Raw genomic sequence first — 16,648 nt, forward strand, 5'->3', positions numbered from 1 at the left:
AAGCATGCCAACTTGGATATTTGGGTCCATCTCTTCTCTTTTTGAACTGTCAACCTCTCAAGCTGTATGTGATTAATGTATACAGACGAAAGTAGAAAGGCCTCAGATTGAGTCAACAGTTTTCTTGATCCCTCAATTACAATATCCTCTTTAAAGTACATCCTTGTTGAACATTTGGAATGAATTAAGACTTTAAACTTCCAGATGTTTAAACTACTACTGTAAATTCAAACTCATTAAAAAGGAGATTTACTACCTCTACATAGTTTTGAAGTCTGTTGTTCACCCTGTCCAAATAATTTATGAAACTAAATACAGTGGCAGGTAGTGTATTCTATTTATATAGTATTCATGGTGAGAAATAAGGGGCATTTAAAAAAGGTCTGGAAATTAACTGCCATTTAGTCAACCTATAGATCACACTTATTGTTACTTCTAAGCTAGTAATTGTTTCCTGAAACTGATCTTGTGGATATTTTTATGCTACTCTGTACTAAAAATTACTTTACTTTTTCTGGCCACAAAAAGCTGGCTACAGAGCAGCATTTGATCATGGCAAGACAGCTGCATCCACTCGCATGAAATAAATGGACCTGGATCTAGTCCTTTGTGGTAGTGTCTTGGCAGCCAAACAAAGGTGGCAGCACTTCTACACCCAGTTTGTAAAGTCTCAGAAGTTTCAAGCTCCATTTTTTTTTCTTTGCAAGAAACCCATGTCGACTATAATGAGTGCACTTTAGAGATGCTGTGCTGAAAGCTGGCAATGGATAAAGCAAGAACATAAAAGGAATCTATTCCTAAAGCAAATATTCCTTTTACAAACCTTAAGAATGAAATGGCTTTCACAATCAATTTCAATATTGAAGTACTGGACTGAAGTACCTGCCTCTGACACTTACTTGCCATATAATTTGAGGCAATTAATTCATCTCTGTGAGCATGATTTCTCAACTGAAAAAAGTGGGCTAATATCTGAGTTTCTCTGAGAACTTGAATGAGATCATTCAAAGTGCCTTGTAAGCTCTAAAGTAACATATAAGTATTAATAAACACTGCAAGTACAATTTTCCTGTTTTATGACTTACTTAAAATAGCACTTAAAAAGTGGCTGCCCCTAATATCAAACAGAAATAAACCTGATCCAACTAAGTTACTGCAGAGGAACTTGTCTCAGAAGGAAGGCTCTTTCAACCCAACCAACTACTACTTACCTCGCAGGAATTATTCTAAGAATTAACTGAAAATTACATCGAATTATTAATAAAGCATTTGTTCCCACTTATTTCACAGGTCACACATCCTAGATCAGGCTTCAACTGTGTAACTTTTTTTCCAAAAAAAAATGAGATATGTCAAAAGCAAAAATTCCTCTGATATGCCAAATCTTGAATGTCTTTCCTAGTACATTTGCAAACTATTTAGATATGATACAGACCTTATTTTAAAAAAAACTGTACAAGGCTTTTGTGGATACTCTGTATGTTATTTTCCTTTCCTTTAATTTCAATAAATCTGATTTACTGAAGTCTATGAAGTTTGTGTGTGTGTAGTTGTAAGTATGTACAATTTGATGTACTTACGGGCCAACTCTAGGCTGTAAGCTTGGTGAGTCAGAAAATGTACTGGGTATTGCCAGCACTTAGCCAAGAAGCCTGGCACACAGTAAGCATTCAACTTATATTTGTGGAATAAATGGTCATGACCCTACCACTTTCTAAATTATCTAATCTTGCAAAAGACAACCTGTTTCATCAGTGAGATTACCACTGATTCAATCTACCATCAAAGATCAGTTTGTTGAAAACATCTTTTAATAAATTAGGCTTTTAAGCTTCCAATAGACTCCCAAATTAGAGAACATACTTACATTATAAAAACAAATGATGGGCATCTCAAAAGCTTAACTAATGCTTATTGAATGAATATTTTTGAATACATTATTTGGCAGACTGAAAAGGGGGCCATTATTTTGTAGCTCCTCCCAACAAAAGCAGTCTATTTCCTCATCCTTCGAATCCAGACCGGCCGAGTGACTTGCTTGGACCAAAAGAATGTGGTGAAAGTGATGCTCTGAATTACTGAGTCCAGGTTTTGAAACCACTGCCTTTGCTTTCCTGGTACTCTTGAGACCACCATTACATAGCGCAAGATAAAAGACCACATGGAGAGGCCCAGTCATCATATTCAGTCCCCAGCCACCCTCCCAGCTGAATGCAGAGCCCAGATGAGACTAGCAGAAGAACCACTCAAGCAACCCACAGAACTGTGAGAAATGGTTAAATGTTTAAGCCACTAAATTTGGGGGTAATGTTAAGCAGCAATAGGTCACTGATGATAAATTAACCCTCATAGCACAACCTTAAGGTAGATTTTATAGTTGAGGAAACTGACGCAGGTTAAATAACCTGCCAAGGTCACACCACTCTTAAGTGCCCTAAGAACAGGATGAATATATTGAAACACCAGCTTTGTGTCTCCTTCATTGTCATCCTGCCATCATGAACTTGATCAGTTCTTTCTGACAAGGACAGAGGCATCTCTTAGAGCCCTGGCTACAAGATAAACTCTTACCTTTTTGATAAGCTGCATGCATAATGTGTCTTGATTTGACACGTCTGTGGGCTTTCCTAGGACAGAGAAATGGACTGTGAGCTATCATTCTCAGCAGTCCAGCAAATACACACCACTCTGGTTTCTGAAGCTCAAGGAACACTTACTCCCAACATAAAATAATTCATTAACACCTCTGCATTCATTTTAGCCAGCAATAATAAGACAAACTGACAATTTATATCAGGGCCCACACAGTACATCAAAAAAAAAAAAAAACACCTAGTTGGGTGAACCTTACATTTAATACTTTCTTAATTGTTTTTTTCTATAACCCAATTAGTAAACCACATACAAAAGACTCATCTTGAATTGTGAAGCAGTTTATCAAAAGTTTTTTAAGAGAATTTACACAAGAATGTTTTGACCCCACCAAAAATAATATGCCTAAGCTTTAAACAAAATTCACATTTTATTTAGATTGAAATAAACTATACAAAATTGATTTTCTTCACCAAAAATAACAGCAATATTTTCCATATTTTTCTAGATAAACCACAACACTTATTTTTGTAGGTTTTCCAGGTTTTGCTTATAAATCAAGATGAGGCAGTAGATAAGAGTCATGGAAAAAGACAGAAAAAAACAGACAAATCAGTTGTCAGTATCCATGGCCTCTGATTCTGTCTCAACCATGAAACAGAAGTGTTCAACATATACCTGCTAAAAAGCTTAGGAAGATGTAGGCTCCAGAAAGGAATGTAAACAGCAACAATGAGATGTGGAACAACAGCAGGCCTTTCCATTCAAACTTTGTCATTTGTTCCTTTAAGTTCGAGAAAGACAAAATCTACACTGAAATCCTTGTTTGGCGAGCTCGCAAGCTTTTCTCCAGTAATTTCTTGTAACTGTCCAGTATAGATTTTTAGCACATTTAAAACTCCTATTAGTCAAAGATCAATTGTGGGCTTCACTATACCATTTTATAAAATGTATTCCTTCCTCCCACACCTCTTCAAAATGTATTTCTTCAAAGAATTCATAACACCCAACAAGTAGAGAGCCACAGTGATAATAAATGCTATGTCTAAAATGACTTAACTAAAACAATTCCAGAGTGCCGTCAACAGAGATCACACAGAAGGAAACATGGCACTTTCAATGTTCTCTTCTGGAAGGACAGGTAGGTCTTCAAAGCATGAGAGTTCAAAAACAGGGGCCATTTAAACAGGTAGATTACCAATGGCTAATGTATTCAATGGAGTCCTATAGGCAAAGATATTTAGTGATTAAGTGGCCTACATACACCTTACGGCTTTTCTTCCAAGTATCAAATATAAGAAAGCCTGTTTTTAAAAGTCCCTTAGGTATTTTCCACAGTTTCAGAATTATCTGTGGGAAGCTCTGACTTACTTGTATAGAGTTTAATATATGTGTCCACCATTAAATCCAGGTCGTGTTTTATATCAAAATTTATGTTAAGCAAAGCCAAGTTACTCGACCTTTGGTCTGTCAAAGTGTTCCTCAAATATGCTTTAAGACGCTTTCGTCCATTTTCATATCGCTCATTCTCAACCTTCATCACAGGAAGAATACACAGGACCTTCAGCAATGCATACACATTAGGAAAAAACTTGATGTCAGGCAGGTGGAGGGCTTCATAGATGGTGGATGGAAGCTCTATATCTTTCCCCCTGTGTTTCCATTTGATTCTCCAACAATGAAGCTCGGCTGACAGCGTGTCAGGATTGGGTAAGTCACTTCTATACATGTCAGCATGGTGTTCCTCCGACGTATTGAATTTGAGTTGTCCCATGACTGAGGGTACCAGAGACAAGCATTTAAGAGCTTTGAGGTGCTGTTCTGAGAATATATCTTTAAGTTCCTGAATAATGTGCTCCACTGTTGGGACACTTAGGGTTTCTTTATAGTAACTCTCAGAGGTTAGCTGAGATTCCAAGTTACCCTGGTGAGCTCTGCGGAATTTCCCAGGGAGTTTCATTTGAATATCAAGTTTGGTTGCCAAATTTGTGGCTTCCTCAAACCAAAATTCATGATAAACTTCAATATTTTCCATCACTTCATTGAGTGAATGCAGTACTGCAGTCAAGCTACCAGCTGCAAAGAAGACATCAGAAGTTTGCCCCTGGAGATTTTTCCCAAAGGCTCTTGTAAAAGATAGGACATTTTTAAGAACAACAATAGTAACAATGAAATCAAAATCTGTTACTGCACTGCAGAGTACAAATGCTCGGCCAGCTATACAGTTATTCCATCTAACATTTGTGTCACTATTTATACCATCTAAACATAAAACAAGTGCTTGCAGGAGTTCCACTAAAATTTCAAAAGCATCATGCCTGCCTGTCCAGTGGGAATGGCAGATTTCCTTCAGTTCTTTACCCCTTTCTTTACTGTTCTGAAAAAGAACAGAAATTACATTGTCAAGTTCTAAAAGCAGCTGTGGTGATCGATGGAAAAAAGAACAAACTTCCTCAATTGTTCCTAACGCAACAGATACTCCCATAACAGGTACTGATTTTGCCAACCACGTATTTAAGGCACAGGAAGAGCAGAGTGTGTAGATAGCCTGGGGATATTTCTCTAAAAGTCTAGAAGCAACAACTTTCATTTTGGAAGAAAATCCACTAGATACAATGTAAGCCTGGCCACGACAATACTCCATATTTAATCCCCACTTCTCAGTTATCATAGTGTGAAATTTCACAGCCAAAATTTCTGCATCAGCTTCATAAGGCAGGAAGCCTATAAATTCCTCTCTTAGGTTATGAGATTCATCAACAAACCTAACCAACACAGGTAGGTGCTCTTCCCCTGCTATGTCCACTACATCATCAGTGATAATGGAAAAGAAGTGTGAGTCTCTCACTTCCCTGAGAGTTTCTTCTCGAATACAGCTCTCACAGATCTCTAGCATCTGCCTCTGCTGTGTTTTCGAACAAAACAACGTGTTAACTGCTGTTGTCTCAAACCGCTTTCTCAGAACCTCTTCACCAGAATTTATCCTACACTCTAGCAGTGCCTGAAAGTTATCTGGAGTAAAGAGACCTTCTGGGATTTCATCAGCCTCATGTCCATCCAGAGGTATGTTTTGCTTTCCCATCAGAATCAATATTTCAAATAGAGATTTTAGGTATTCTTTGTTTTCCTTCTCTTCAAGGGTTAGAGGTAAAATGTCCTCATCTTGCCCTTCACCCTCTTCTTCACTGGGGTTCTGAGCATTGCTATTGTTGGTTTCTTTATGTTTTTGTTCCTGCTCAGAAGTTTCATCAACTGGAAAACAAAGAATTAATGTTACAAACAGGCTCAAGAAAAACCATACAAAACAAAAAATATTACACCTTTGGTTAAATATTTAAAATCCACAAACTCATTCATTCAATATTCATAGGGCATTTACTAGACTACAGACTAAGATAGAGATTAAAATAAGACACTAAGATAAGACACAATCTAGTGGGAGAGACAGTATAAACAGATATATTTTAATCCTAGATGTAAACGCTGTTATAAGATAGGAATAATTTTTTTTTTTTTTTTTTAAGAAGAAGAAGCGGGTCTCAATATGTTGCCCAGGCTGGTCTTGAACTCCTGGCTTCAAGTGATCCTCCCACTTCAGCTCCAAAGTACAAGGATTAAAGGTGTGAGATACCACATCCAGCCTAATTTTTAAAACACACTTAACAAGACATTCCACATATGTAATGAATGACAGTCCATGCCCTCAGAAAAACAAAGTGGGACAGAACTAATTACTAAACTACTGTGCTTAGTATTTTATATGCATCACATTACCCTCTCTTCAGGCAGGTGGTATCAACCCCACTTGACAAATGAGGACACTAAGTAAACTTCCCCAAGATCACAAATACAGTTAGAAGAATGGAAGTAAAGTTGAAATCCAAGTGTGTCTTGCTCCAAGGTCCATGCTGATGCTGTTTTTATCAAACCATGATGCCACACATTTATATGGGAGATATGGGACAACTGTACAAACCAGTATAATATAAAGGAGATTAATGTAATTCTTAGGGCTAGTATTAGAATATCACACAGCCTAATCTCTTCATAGGGGATAGGAAAACTGAGGCCCTACAGGCTAAATGCCCTGTCCATAGTTATACAGGTCACTGGTGTCTGCAGGAAAATAATCCAAATCTGAGGAGTCACAGTTAAAACCTAGTTCTTAGAACATAAGACTATGGCCAGGTGCGGTGGCTCACGCCTGTAATCCCAGCACTTTGGGAGGTTGAGGTGGGTGGATCATGAGGTCAGGAGTTTGAGACCAGCCTGGCCAAGATGGTGAAACCCTGTCTCTACTAAAAATACAAAAATTAGCTGGGCGTGGTGGCATGTGCCTGTAGTTCCCACTACTCGGGAGGCTAAGGCAGGAGAATCGTCTGAACCCGGGAGGCAGAGGTTGTAGTGAGCCGAGATCGTGCCACTGCACTTCAGCCTGGGCAACAGAGTGAGGCTCCATCTCAAAAAGAAAAAAGACTGTGGAGGGCGGCAGGGAGAAACAAAAATTCAGAAGTTGCATTTGATGACAAGGATAAATAAGAGGGACATGAACAAGGAGGGCATTTCAGTTGGTGAGAATTATTCCAGCAAAAGCACTAAGGTAGAAGAGGGAAGCAGGCTGTCCAAGTACAAAGGGAAATCTAGTCTGACTGGAGCCTGTGTGAGCCATACTTCAGAGCTTAATAAGGGTTCAGCAAAATGCAGGGAGCATCCTTCCCTCACCCCTCCTCAAATCAGATGACACTGCTATTCATCATACGTGACACAGCAGTGGTTCTATTCTAGGGAAGCTTCCCAAGCCAGAAAGCAAGAGGTTTTCCTGGACGCCTGCCTGTCTGGCTCTCTCCCTCTCTCCTCCATTGTTTCTCTACTTCCAATTAACTAGTACTAATTCCCTTGCTTTTATTTTTTTTCAAAAAGAAGTTCATTAAAGAGCAAAGAGTACAAAGTGAAAAGTCAAGTCCCTCTTCTTTTGGGCATCTTTCCTAGGTGTCATAGGTATACAAATTTCTTAAGTTCCCTGAATCTATTCTCTTTACTCTCTCTACCATTGCCTTAATTCAAGGCCTTTCAACTTTTATTTGGTCAGCTGACAGCCCAACTGGCCTCCCTGCCTCCAGTGTTACCTTTTGTAATCCAACAGAGTACTCTATGTACCATGGAAATCAGGTCCCTCTTATCACCTACTTACAAACCCCTAAGTGGTTTCCTATTGCTAACAGCCCACAAGTCTGCAAGTTCTGGCCTTTGGGGTCCTCTCCAGGCTCATTTTCTACCATAATGGGTTACCACAAACTTTAACAACACTAAAATGAGTGTAGTTCCCCAAATCTACCACCCTGTTTCATGCACAGAACACCTTTCCCTCTCTTTGCCTAAGTCCATATCTCCTCATCTATGAAGAGGGAAATAACAGTACTTATCTCAAGGCTATTGTGAGAATAAAATGAATTAATACAAGTAAAGCACTTAGAATAATGACTTGGCATCAGTAAGCACTCAATAAAATGCTATGTTAATAACAACAGCAATAGGAGGAAGAAATAGAGGAGGAGGAGTAACTAATAACTGACAAGAAGAAAAACAGCTTCTAGCCCTCGTCCTTTGGTGACATAATTCGGGCATCAGCACCTACAGAAAGGCTGTTGTGACCACTACTGCCAGTGGCACTATGTGTCCCCACAGCATTTAGTCCTTAAACATTTACCAAGAATTCATTACGCACCACAACTGGGTGGACAGAAAAGAGATTCAGTGCATGCCTCTACTGTTGCCCTTCCTTCCCTACAATGGAGCACTGTGTGCCTGCCACCCCTCTACCACACTGAGAGAGAAGGCGTCACCTCTGTGAGGCCTGCATATAGCATAGTGTGTGGCATAGCACCACTCAATAAAGACAAACTAAAATTAGACTTTATTCTCATAATTTCAAAACACAGGACAAAGTTGAGCACACTCTTACATCCATTCTCAAGGTAGGTTTTTGACACAGAACATATTTATTTGTCCTTACCAGGTCAAGGCCTTTTTAAAAGGCATTCAGAAGTTGAGTCATTAACACTATCACTTACTTTTTTTCTGTTTCAGTGTCCTTATTTCGTCTTCACTCTAAATGTCAAGAAAAAAAAAGAAAAAAAAAACAAAAAACACAAATCATCTTTAAAAAACTGACCTCTAGTCTATCATCTTAGACTCACAAATACAAATGCCTAGTCTGAGACAATTTAATTCTTTCAAGAGCATAAATTCTTTATATAGAGAGTATACATTCTTCAAACAGACCGACAATGAGAAAATCAGAATAAGCTGTTAATGACTCCAAGGTTATAACAAAGTCCTAGGGAAAAAAGAATACATCATTTTACTTATTTTCTACCTAAATCACCGTAACTTTGGGTTATAAGTGTTTCCTGGCTAATGAAAGTCACAAAAATACACCATGGCACTTGGAGTTAAATTCAAGAGGACGCAAATCATCTTGCTTCCCAATTTAACCCTGGAGATGTCCCATAAGAAGGAGGTTGCTGAACCTCTGGACTCAACACAAAAGTGATGAGAAATCCCTGTGAAGGAGAAGGTGAAAGAGTACCAGCATGGAAGAGATACACAGAGCATACACAGAGCATAGTAGGCCAAGTGGCACCAATAGGGTTAGACAAAGGAAGAACTTTCTAGCTGCATCCTTTACTTTCCTTCCAACCCTCTACAATGCTTAAATCATAGGCCACTTTGTTGTTTTCCGTGGCAGAAAAGCAGCAATGCCAGTGACAGACAGCAGGATGCCTGTTGGGCAGCAATGGACATGGTGCTGATAACAAGAAACATCAGCAGGCTGGTCAACCTGGACATCCCCTCCTTATCCTATGGACTGCACGTTTGTAAGGATGGCGGGTCAGGAAGAGTATGCCTGCTGTGAGATTATGTGAAGCGCTGTGAGATTATGTGAGGCTCTCTGAGGGACAGACTACAGGGAAATGATAGCTACAGGACAGCAAGTGATTGAGCTCCTCATCCTGATACATATTATACTTCATATCTATAGATTCAACCAACCATGCACTGAAAATGCTGGGGAAAACATGGATGGTTGTATCTATCATGAAAATGTGCAGACTTTTTTCTCATTATTCCCCTATATAACGCAGCATGACTATTTACATAGCATTTACATTGTACTAGGTGTTACAAACAAATGTATTAAGCATCATAAATAATCTAAATATTACTTAAAAATGGATGGTTCTGCCGGGCACAGTGGCTCACACCTGTAATCCCAGCATTTTGGGAGGCTGAGGCAGGAGGATCACCTGAGGTCAGGAGTTCGAGACCAGCCTGACCAACATGGAGAAACCTCGTCTCTACTAAAAATACAAAATGAGCCGGGCATGGTGGCTCATGCCTGTAATCCCAGCTACTCGAGAAGCTGAGGCAGGAGAATTGCTTGAACCCGCGAGGCGGAGGTTGTGAGGAGCTGAGATTGCACCCTTGCACTCCAGCCTGGGCAACAAGAGCAAAACTCTTGTCTCAAAAAAAAAAAAAAAAAAAAGTTTGGTTGTGTCTATACTGAACACACAGACTTTTGTTCTTCTCATTATTCCCTAAACAATGTAATATAACAACTATTTAGATAGCACTACATTGTATTAGGTATTATAAATGATTTAAAGTACACAGGAGGATGTGTTTAAGTTATATGCAAATACGACACCACTTTATATAAGGGAATCAAACATCTGTGGATTTTGCTCTCTGACGGAAGGTCCTGGAATCAGTCCTCCATGGACACCAAGAAGAAAGCTGATATGGAGGACTGTAATGTAGGTGTCAGTATTCATCTAAGAGAAGTCCCAGGAAAATAGAAATAAACAAATAGAGGGGAAAATGCATAACGAAAAATAAAAACTAAGGATTTCTCAGAATTTAAGATGTAAGTCCTCAGCTGTAAGATGACAAATTAAGGTACATAAGAAAAAAACTCACATCTAGATATAGGTTAGCAAAATTTAAAATGTCAAATATAAAGAAAACTTTTAAAAAGCTTTGAGGGAGAAAAAGATTACCTAAAAAGGAACAAGAATCAGGCTGGCACAGACTTCAATAGCAATAATGGATGCAAAAAAATCAGAAAGAATCAACATCACATAGACTATATGTATCCTCTATGTATCTCTTAATAACATTTAAAATTTAAAATATCAAATCATTTTTTAAAATAATTCCACATCTGGAAACTAAGAAAAACAATCCTGTGTTAACAAAATAGAGAAATTACAAAATACCTACAGCCAGATATGACAGCACTATCTGTCTAAAGTTGTGGGGTATAGCTAAAATGGACCTAAGAGACACATTTACAGCTTTGAATACACATAAATATGAGCTAAACATTCAAGAAGCTAGAAAAAGAGTCAAAAAGTAAATCAACCTAATCAAGGAAAACCAATAAGAGTTCACAAGTACAACAATCACTGACAAAACTACTGGTTCTTTGAAAAGATTATTAAAGTTTCATAAACTTACAACATTACAAACATTAACAAAACACAAGAAGAAAGAGAAAACCAATAAAGATATCAGAATGGCAATCAAAACTTTCCCTCACCCACCCCAAGCCCTCTAATGGTTTTACCAAATTCTACCTTACTTTCAAGAGCAGTTAACATCTACCTATACAAATTTTTCTAGGAGAAAAAAAAAAAGATATCCAACTTATTTTATGATGCTAATAGAACCTTGATATTGTAATTGGATAATGACAGTACATGAAAAGAAAGTTACAGGCCAAGATTCACAAATGTAAAATCCTAAATAAAATACTGACCAATTGAATCCAATGGTATATAAAAGTAAACAGACATATTGCAATCAACTAGAATTCATTACAGAAATGCAGATGGTTCACAGAAAATCCATTAGTACTCACTGCATTAAAGAATGAAAAAAATGAACTTTTCTATTAAATACATGCAATGAAAGCATGTGACAAGTCAAATACAAAAACGGAATATAGGTCAGGTGTGGTGGCTCACTACCGTAATGGCAGCATTTTGGGAGGCTGCGGTAGGAGGACTGCTTGAGCCCAGGAGTTTGAGACCAAAGTGGGCAACATGGCATGATCGCATCTATAAAAAATAAAAAATACAAAAAAATAAGCCAGGCATGATGGCACACACCTATGGTCCCAGCTATTTGGGAGGCTGAGGTAAGAGGACTGCTTCAGCCCAGAAGGCAGAGGCTGCAATGAACAGTGTCTGCCCCACTGCACTCTGGCCTGGGTGACAGAGTGAGACCCTGTCTTAAGAAAACAAACAAAAAACAAACAAGAAAACTCTGAATATGGGAGTAGAAGGGAATTTTCTTAACTTGATAAAAACTATCTAACAATACCAAGAGCAAACATTATACTTAATGGGGCAAGGCAAGTATGACATTACTAGAATTGTTCAACATAGTACCAGGGATCTTGACTAAACAAGGCAGGCAACAGAAAAAATTAAAATAGTAAGAACTGAAAGTGACAAATTTCTCCTTATTTACAGATGATACAATCAGTAACAGAGGAAAAACTCAGAAGACTTATTAGGATTAATTTAAAAAGAAGTTCTTCAAAAGTGCTGGAAACAATTTCAACCAGAATATATCACCTATACCAGTAAGAACCGTAATGTATTTAAGAAGTGATCTAAGGAAGCATGTATACATTGTCATTTAAAGAACTGTAACGAAAGCCCTCAAAATTTTTCATTTTCTGTACTCCTAAAAGTATTCTAATATTCTTTTCAAAAAACTAGTATTTAGTTTTGTCAATGATTGCTGTTACTTGATAGGTATTTTATGGGATTTTTTTTCTATTCATGGATGGAACTAGTTAATACTTTACAATAGTTTATACTGTAATAGTAAACTAGTAATATTCATTTACTAACATTAGTAATACTAAACTAGTAATAAATTTATAATTGCTAATATTGTAAAGATGTCAATTCAAAGCAATTATAATGAAAATCCCAAAATCATTTCTAGGAGAACTTGACAAAAGGACTTTCAAATTCAAAAGCCCAGGCACAGTGGCTCGTGTCTATAATCCCAGCACTTTGGGAGACCGAGGCGGGCAGATCACTTGAGGTCAGGAGTTCGAGACCAGCCTGGCTGACATGGTAAAACCGTGTCTCCACCAAAAACACAAAATTAGTCAGGCATAGTGGTGAGGGCCTGTAGTCTCAGCTACTCTGGAGGCTGAGGCAGGAAGAATTGCTGGAAACCGGCAGGTGGAGGTTGCAGTTAGCCAAGATTATGCCACTGCACTCCAGCCTGGGTGACAGAGTGAGACCCTGTCTAGGGAAAAAAAAAAAATTCATATGGAGGAATAAAGGTCCACAAATAGTTAAGAAAAAGAAGAGTTAAACAATCACCTTATTTGAAAGTTAGGCCGGGCGCGGTGGCTCAAGCCTGTAATCCCAGCACTTTGGGAGGCCGAGGCGGGCGGATCACGAGGTCAGGAGATCGAGACCATCCTGGCTGACACGGTGAAACCCCGTCTCTACTAAAAAATACAAAAAAACTAGCCGGGCGAGGTGGCGGCGCCTGTAGTCCCAGCTGCTCGGGAGGCTGAGGCAGGAGAATGGCGTGAACCCGGGAGGCGGAGCTTGCAGTGAGCTGAGATCCGGCCACTGCACTCCAGCCTGGGCGGCAGAGCAAGACTCCGTCTCAAAAAAAAAAAAAAAAAAAAAAAAAAAAAAAGAAAGTTAGATGTATTACAAAGCCATGGTAATGAAACAGTGCGGCATAGCTGCAAACAAATAATACAGTGAAATGGAACAGAACTCCCCAAAACAGCCTTATGTAAACTTGTTATATAACAGAGGTGGCATTTTACACCAGTAGAGGAAAGGAAGGATTAACAGACCATGTTGGGAAAACAGTTTCTCTACAAGGAGAAAAAGTTATTATAGATCCCTACTGTATGTCATACAAACTCCAAATGGATAAAATATCTAAATATGGTAAGCATAGAATAAGGAAAATTAGATAAATGCTATCTTTAAAAAGCACACAGTAGGTGAACTGATAGGACATACATTAAATACACTAGCATGGACACCAACTGGCAGGGGAAGGAATGGTAATGGTAATAGTGGGTGAAGAAGGAAAAATAATAAAGCAAAATAAGGGCCTTGCTAGTGGCAATGATGACAGAAAGCCATGGACTAAGGAGTTACTATACTTCCGTTCACCTAAGGTCAACAAAATACAGATAGGTGTCAATCCTCAGAACTGAAGGATATCTAAGGAATATAAGAATTGTGTAAATTATGCCATAAACAGAGATTTCGATGTTTTTTTTCTAAACTCTGTCCATATTTAATAGTGACAGAAGCCTTATCTTTAAAACATTCCATGTCTCCACTTTTACACTTTCCCTTTCTTTATTCCTTTGTGCTGAACTCTGGAAACACCTCAGCTCTATTTTCCTTACTACAAAAGAAAAGGTAGCTTTCTCCTTCTTCCCCAGAAGGGAATGAGCTAGTGGCCTATAATTAATAGCACACTCTGGACCAACTCAACAGTATCAACTGGCTAAATTTGAGGGAGATTTTCCAATTTAAATACTAAAACTCATCATCTCACATCCAGGCTACTATTTACCATAACATTTATTTCCCATTACATTACTTCTGAAATAGAGAGTAACTTGGATTAATTTAACATAAATGCATCCATATTTGATTTCATAGTATTATGGGGGAAGGTGGGAAAGCTGAAAGTACACAGACATACCAGTTCTTTTATTCGTTTTCTGTGTCTACTATGTGGGTTGTTCAAATGACTGGTAAGATCAAATATTGTTGGTATTGCATTATCTCGAAGAACTGTCCTATAAGGACTCTGAAAAAGAAAAATGTGTTAATTCAGATATGATCCTTATAAATATATTACATATCAATAAAATTCTATGTTAATGACCTCCACAATATTCCTTCAACTCCAGCTCTAAAGTATAGAGGCTTATAGAACTTGATGTCAGTTCAGGTCAGTCTACTATTTCCAACTGTACCTGCATTTGCCCTTCTGGCAATCTTATTATAAATTAAGAAACTGAATTGAAGGTAGGCATAAAACATAAAATGTGCTTGCATTTTGCGTATCTGTTTCTAATTCAGCATCCCAGCTACTTTATCTTCCTGTCCTTCCAAGAGCCCACAATCTACAGGAGGTACAAGTCTCCCAAAATAATCTGCACTCTTGTATGTTCCATAATAATGCATCCCTATTTTACCTAATGTTCCACTTTTGCTAATATTACTGAGAAGTATCAAGGTACAGTGAAAATATTGGACTGGGACCCAGGAGACCTAGGAACTAGTCCAAACTCTACCAGTGAATGACTCACTAAGACACCTTGGCTAAATTACTTTCCCTTTTTGGGCCCCAGTTTCTTTTTCTGAATAAAATTCTGGTATGGAACTATTTCAACATTTCCCAAAATGAAATTATTCACATACTTAACGATCATAATGCTTGCCATTTCAGTTATATTACCATCTGTATTTTTACACAATCTACTCACACTGTCTTAAGTAATAAAAACTGTAGGCAGAATGATCTGATGTTTTTATCTTACGTTTTTAAAAATTTTATGTTTTTAACACATACTACAAAACTTCTAAAATAAAAATTGATTCATGTGCCACATGAAACCAACTCTCACACCACAAGTGATACTGATATACATAATCACATTTTTGCAAATGATAATCTAGGTATTTCTATATTTCTTTCAAGTCCTAATGATCTTATGAAAGAATGATCATACTTTACCCTACTTCCTGTTAATTTCATCCAACTTGGCTAGAAGCTGGATATATACTTAGATGGTAACAGCCCTACTGCCAGCCCTGAGGAGGCTGGGTAAGAGACAAGAAGCTTATTAAGAGGGAGAGTAATAAATAACTGCTATTACACTCCTCTCAGACAGTCCAAAGAAATAGTGCCTTTAATTTCTTCCTCAATTTGCAATGATAAAGATAAAACATACTTCATTTAAACAAGCTTTCTTGGAAGCAGTGATTATTTCAAAATATCTAAGCATGTTCAAAGAACATGCCAAACAAAAATAACAACTTCTAAATTTGTTCACCCAAAGGAGGGAGGTCAGGAAGACATGAAGGGAAAACATGTATCTAAATGGAACACACTATCTTGGGTTGTACCCAAAGAGTTGTTAAACACATTTGGGATGAATTTCTATTCAGAGTCAATATTTTCTAGTTCAATTCCATGCCATAACAGAAAGCACAAAGATGATTCTCTGACTTCCTAGTAACCCTCAACTTCTAGTTCTGGGCTCGTGATCCTGAATCTACCAGGGAGGCTGAATGAGGAATTGGTTAGGGACACAATCACTGAAGGGGGTACAAGTTATTATACTCAAAGCTCCCCCATCTTTCACACTGAGCAAATGTCCCCAAAATAAGCAAATACAAATACACAATCAACTTTCGATATCTTACCAATTATTAAATAAGGAGGGGAGGAAAAAAACATTTTAACAAATTTTTAAGTCAAATCAAATGATTTTCTATTTGCAAATAAAGCAATGACATTATAGATCGGAAAACAGAATATGTGAAAGAAAAAAATGACATTTTATAAATATTTATTTTGGCCAAGAATGTTGGCTCACACCTGTAATTCCAACACTTTGGGAAGCCATGGCCTGGTAGACAGCTTGACCCCAGGAGTTCAAGACCAGCTTAGGTAACATGGCAAAACTCCATCTCTACAAAAAATACAAAAATTAGCCAGGTATGGTGGCACATGCCTGTAGTCCCAGCTGCTTGGGAGGCTGAACGGGAAGGATTGCTTGAGCCTGGGAGGTCGAGGCTGTAGTGAGCCATGATTGCACCACTGCACCCCAGCTTAGGCAACAGAGCGAGACCCTGTCTCAAAAAATAATAATAAAAATAAGAAAAATATAAATATTTACAAGGACACATGCCAAAGAAGACAATATTCAATTACTGCTTATGATATCAAGTATCGCAGTATCAAGATT

At 38.0% G+C, this 16,648-nt stretch overlaps 1 protein-coding gene across 3 annotated transcripts in view; it reads right to left on the reverse strand.

Moving 5' to 3' along the window:
- Positions 1 to 3,003: 3,003 nt before the first annotated feature.
- THAP12 (THAP domain containing 12) overlaps positions 3,004 to 16,648 on the reverse strand; it is a 31,543-nt gene continuing 17,898 nt past the window's right edge. For 2 of the 3 annotated variants that reach the window (XM_005579128.4, XM_074014829.1), the window contains exons 3-5: positions 14,371 to 14,478; positions 8,664 to 8,700; positions 3,004 to 5,844 (exon numbers count right to left, since the gene is read on the reverse strand). In XM_005579128.4, the coding sequence (XP_005579185.1) occupies positions 3,914 to 5,844; positions 8,664 to 8,700; positions 14,371 to 14,478 (2,076 nt within the window). In that variant the 3' untranslated portion in view covers positions 3,004 to 3,913. The remainder of the gene's footprint in view (positions 5,845 to 8,663; positions 8,701 to 14,370; positions 14,479 to 16,648) is intronic. The other variant, XM_074014830.1, reaches the window with a different exon arrangement.

This window comes from Macaca fascicularis, chromosome 14, assembly GCF_037993035.2.
Source record: "Macaca fascicularis isolate 582-1 chromosome 14, T2T-MFA8v1.1".
Taxonomy (NCBI): Eukaryota; Metazoa; Chordata; class Mammalia; order Primates; family Cercopithecidae; genus Macaca; species Macaca fascicularis.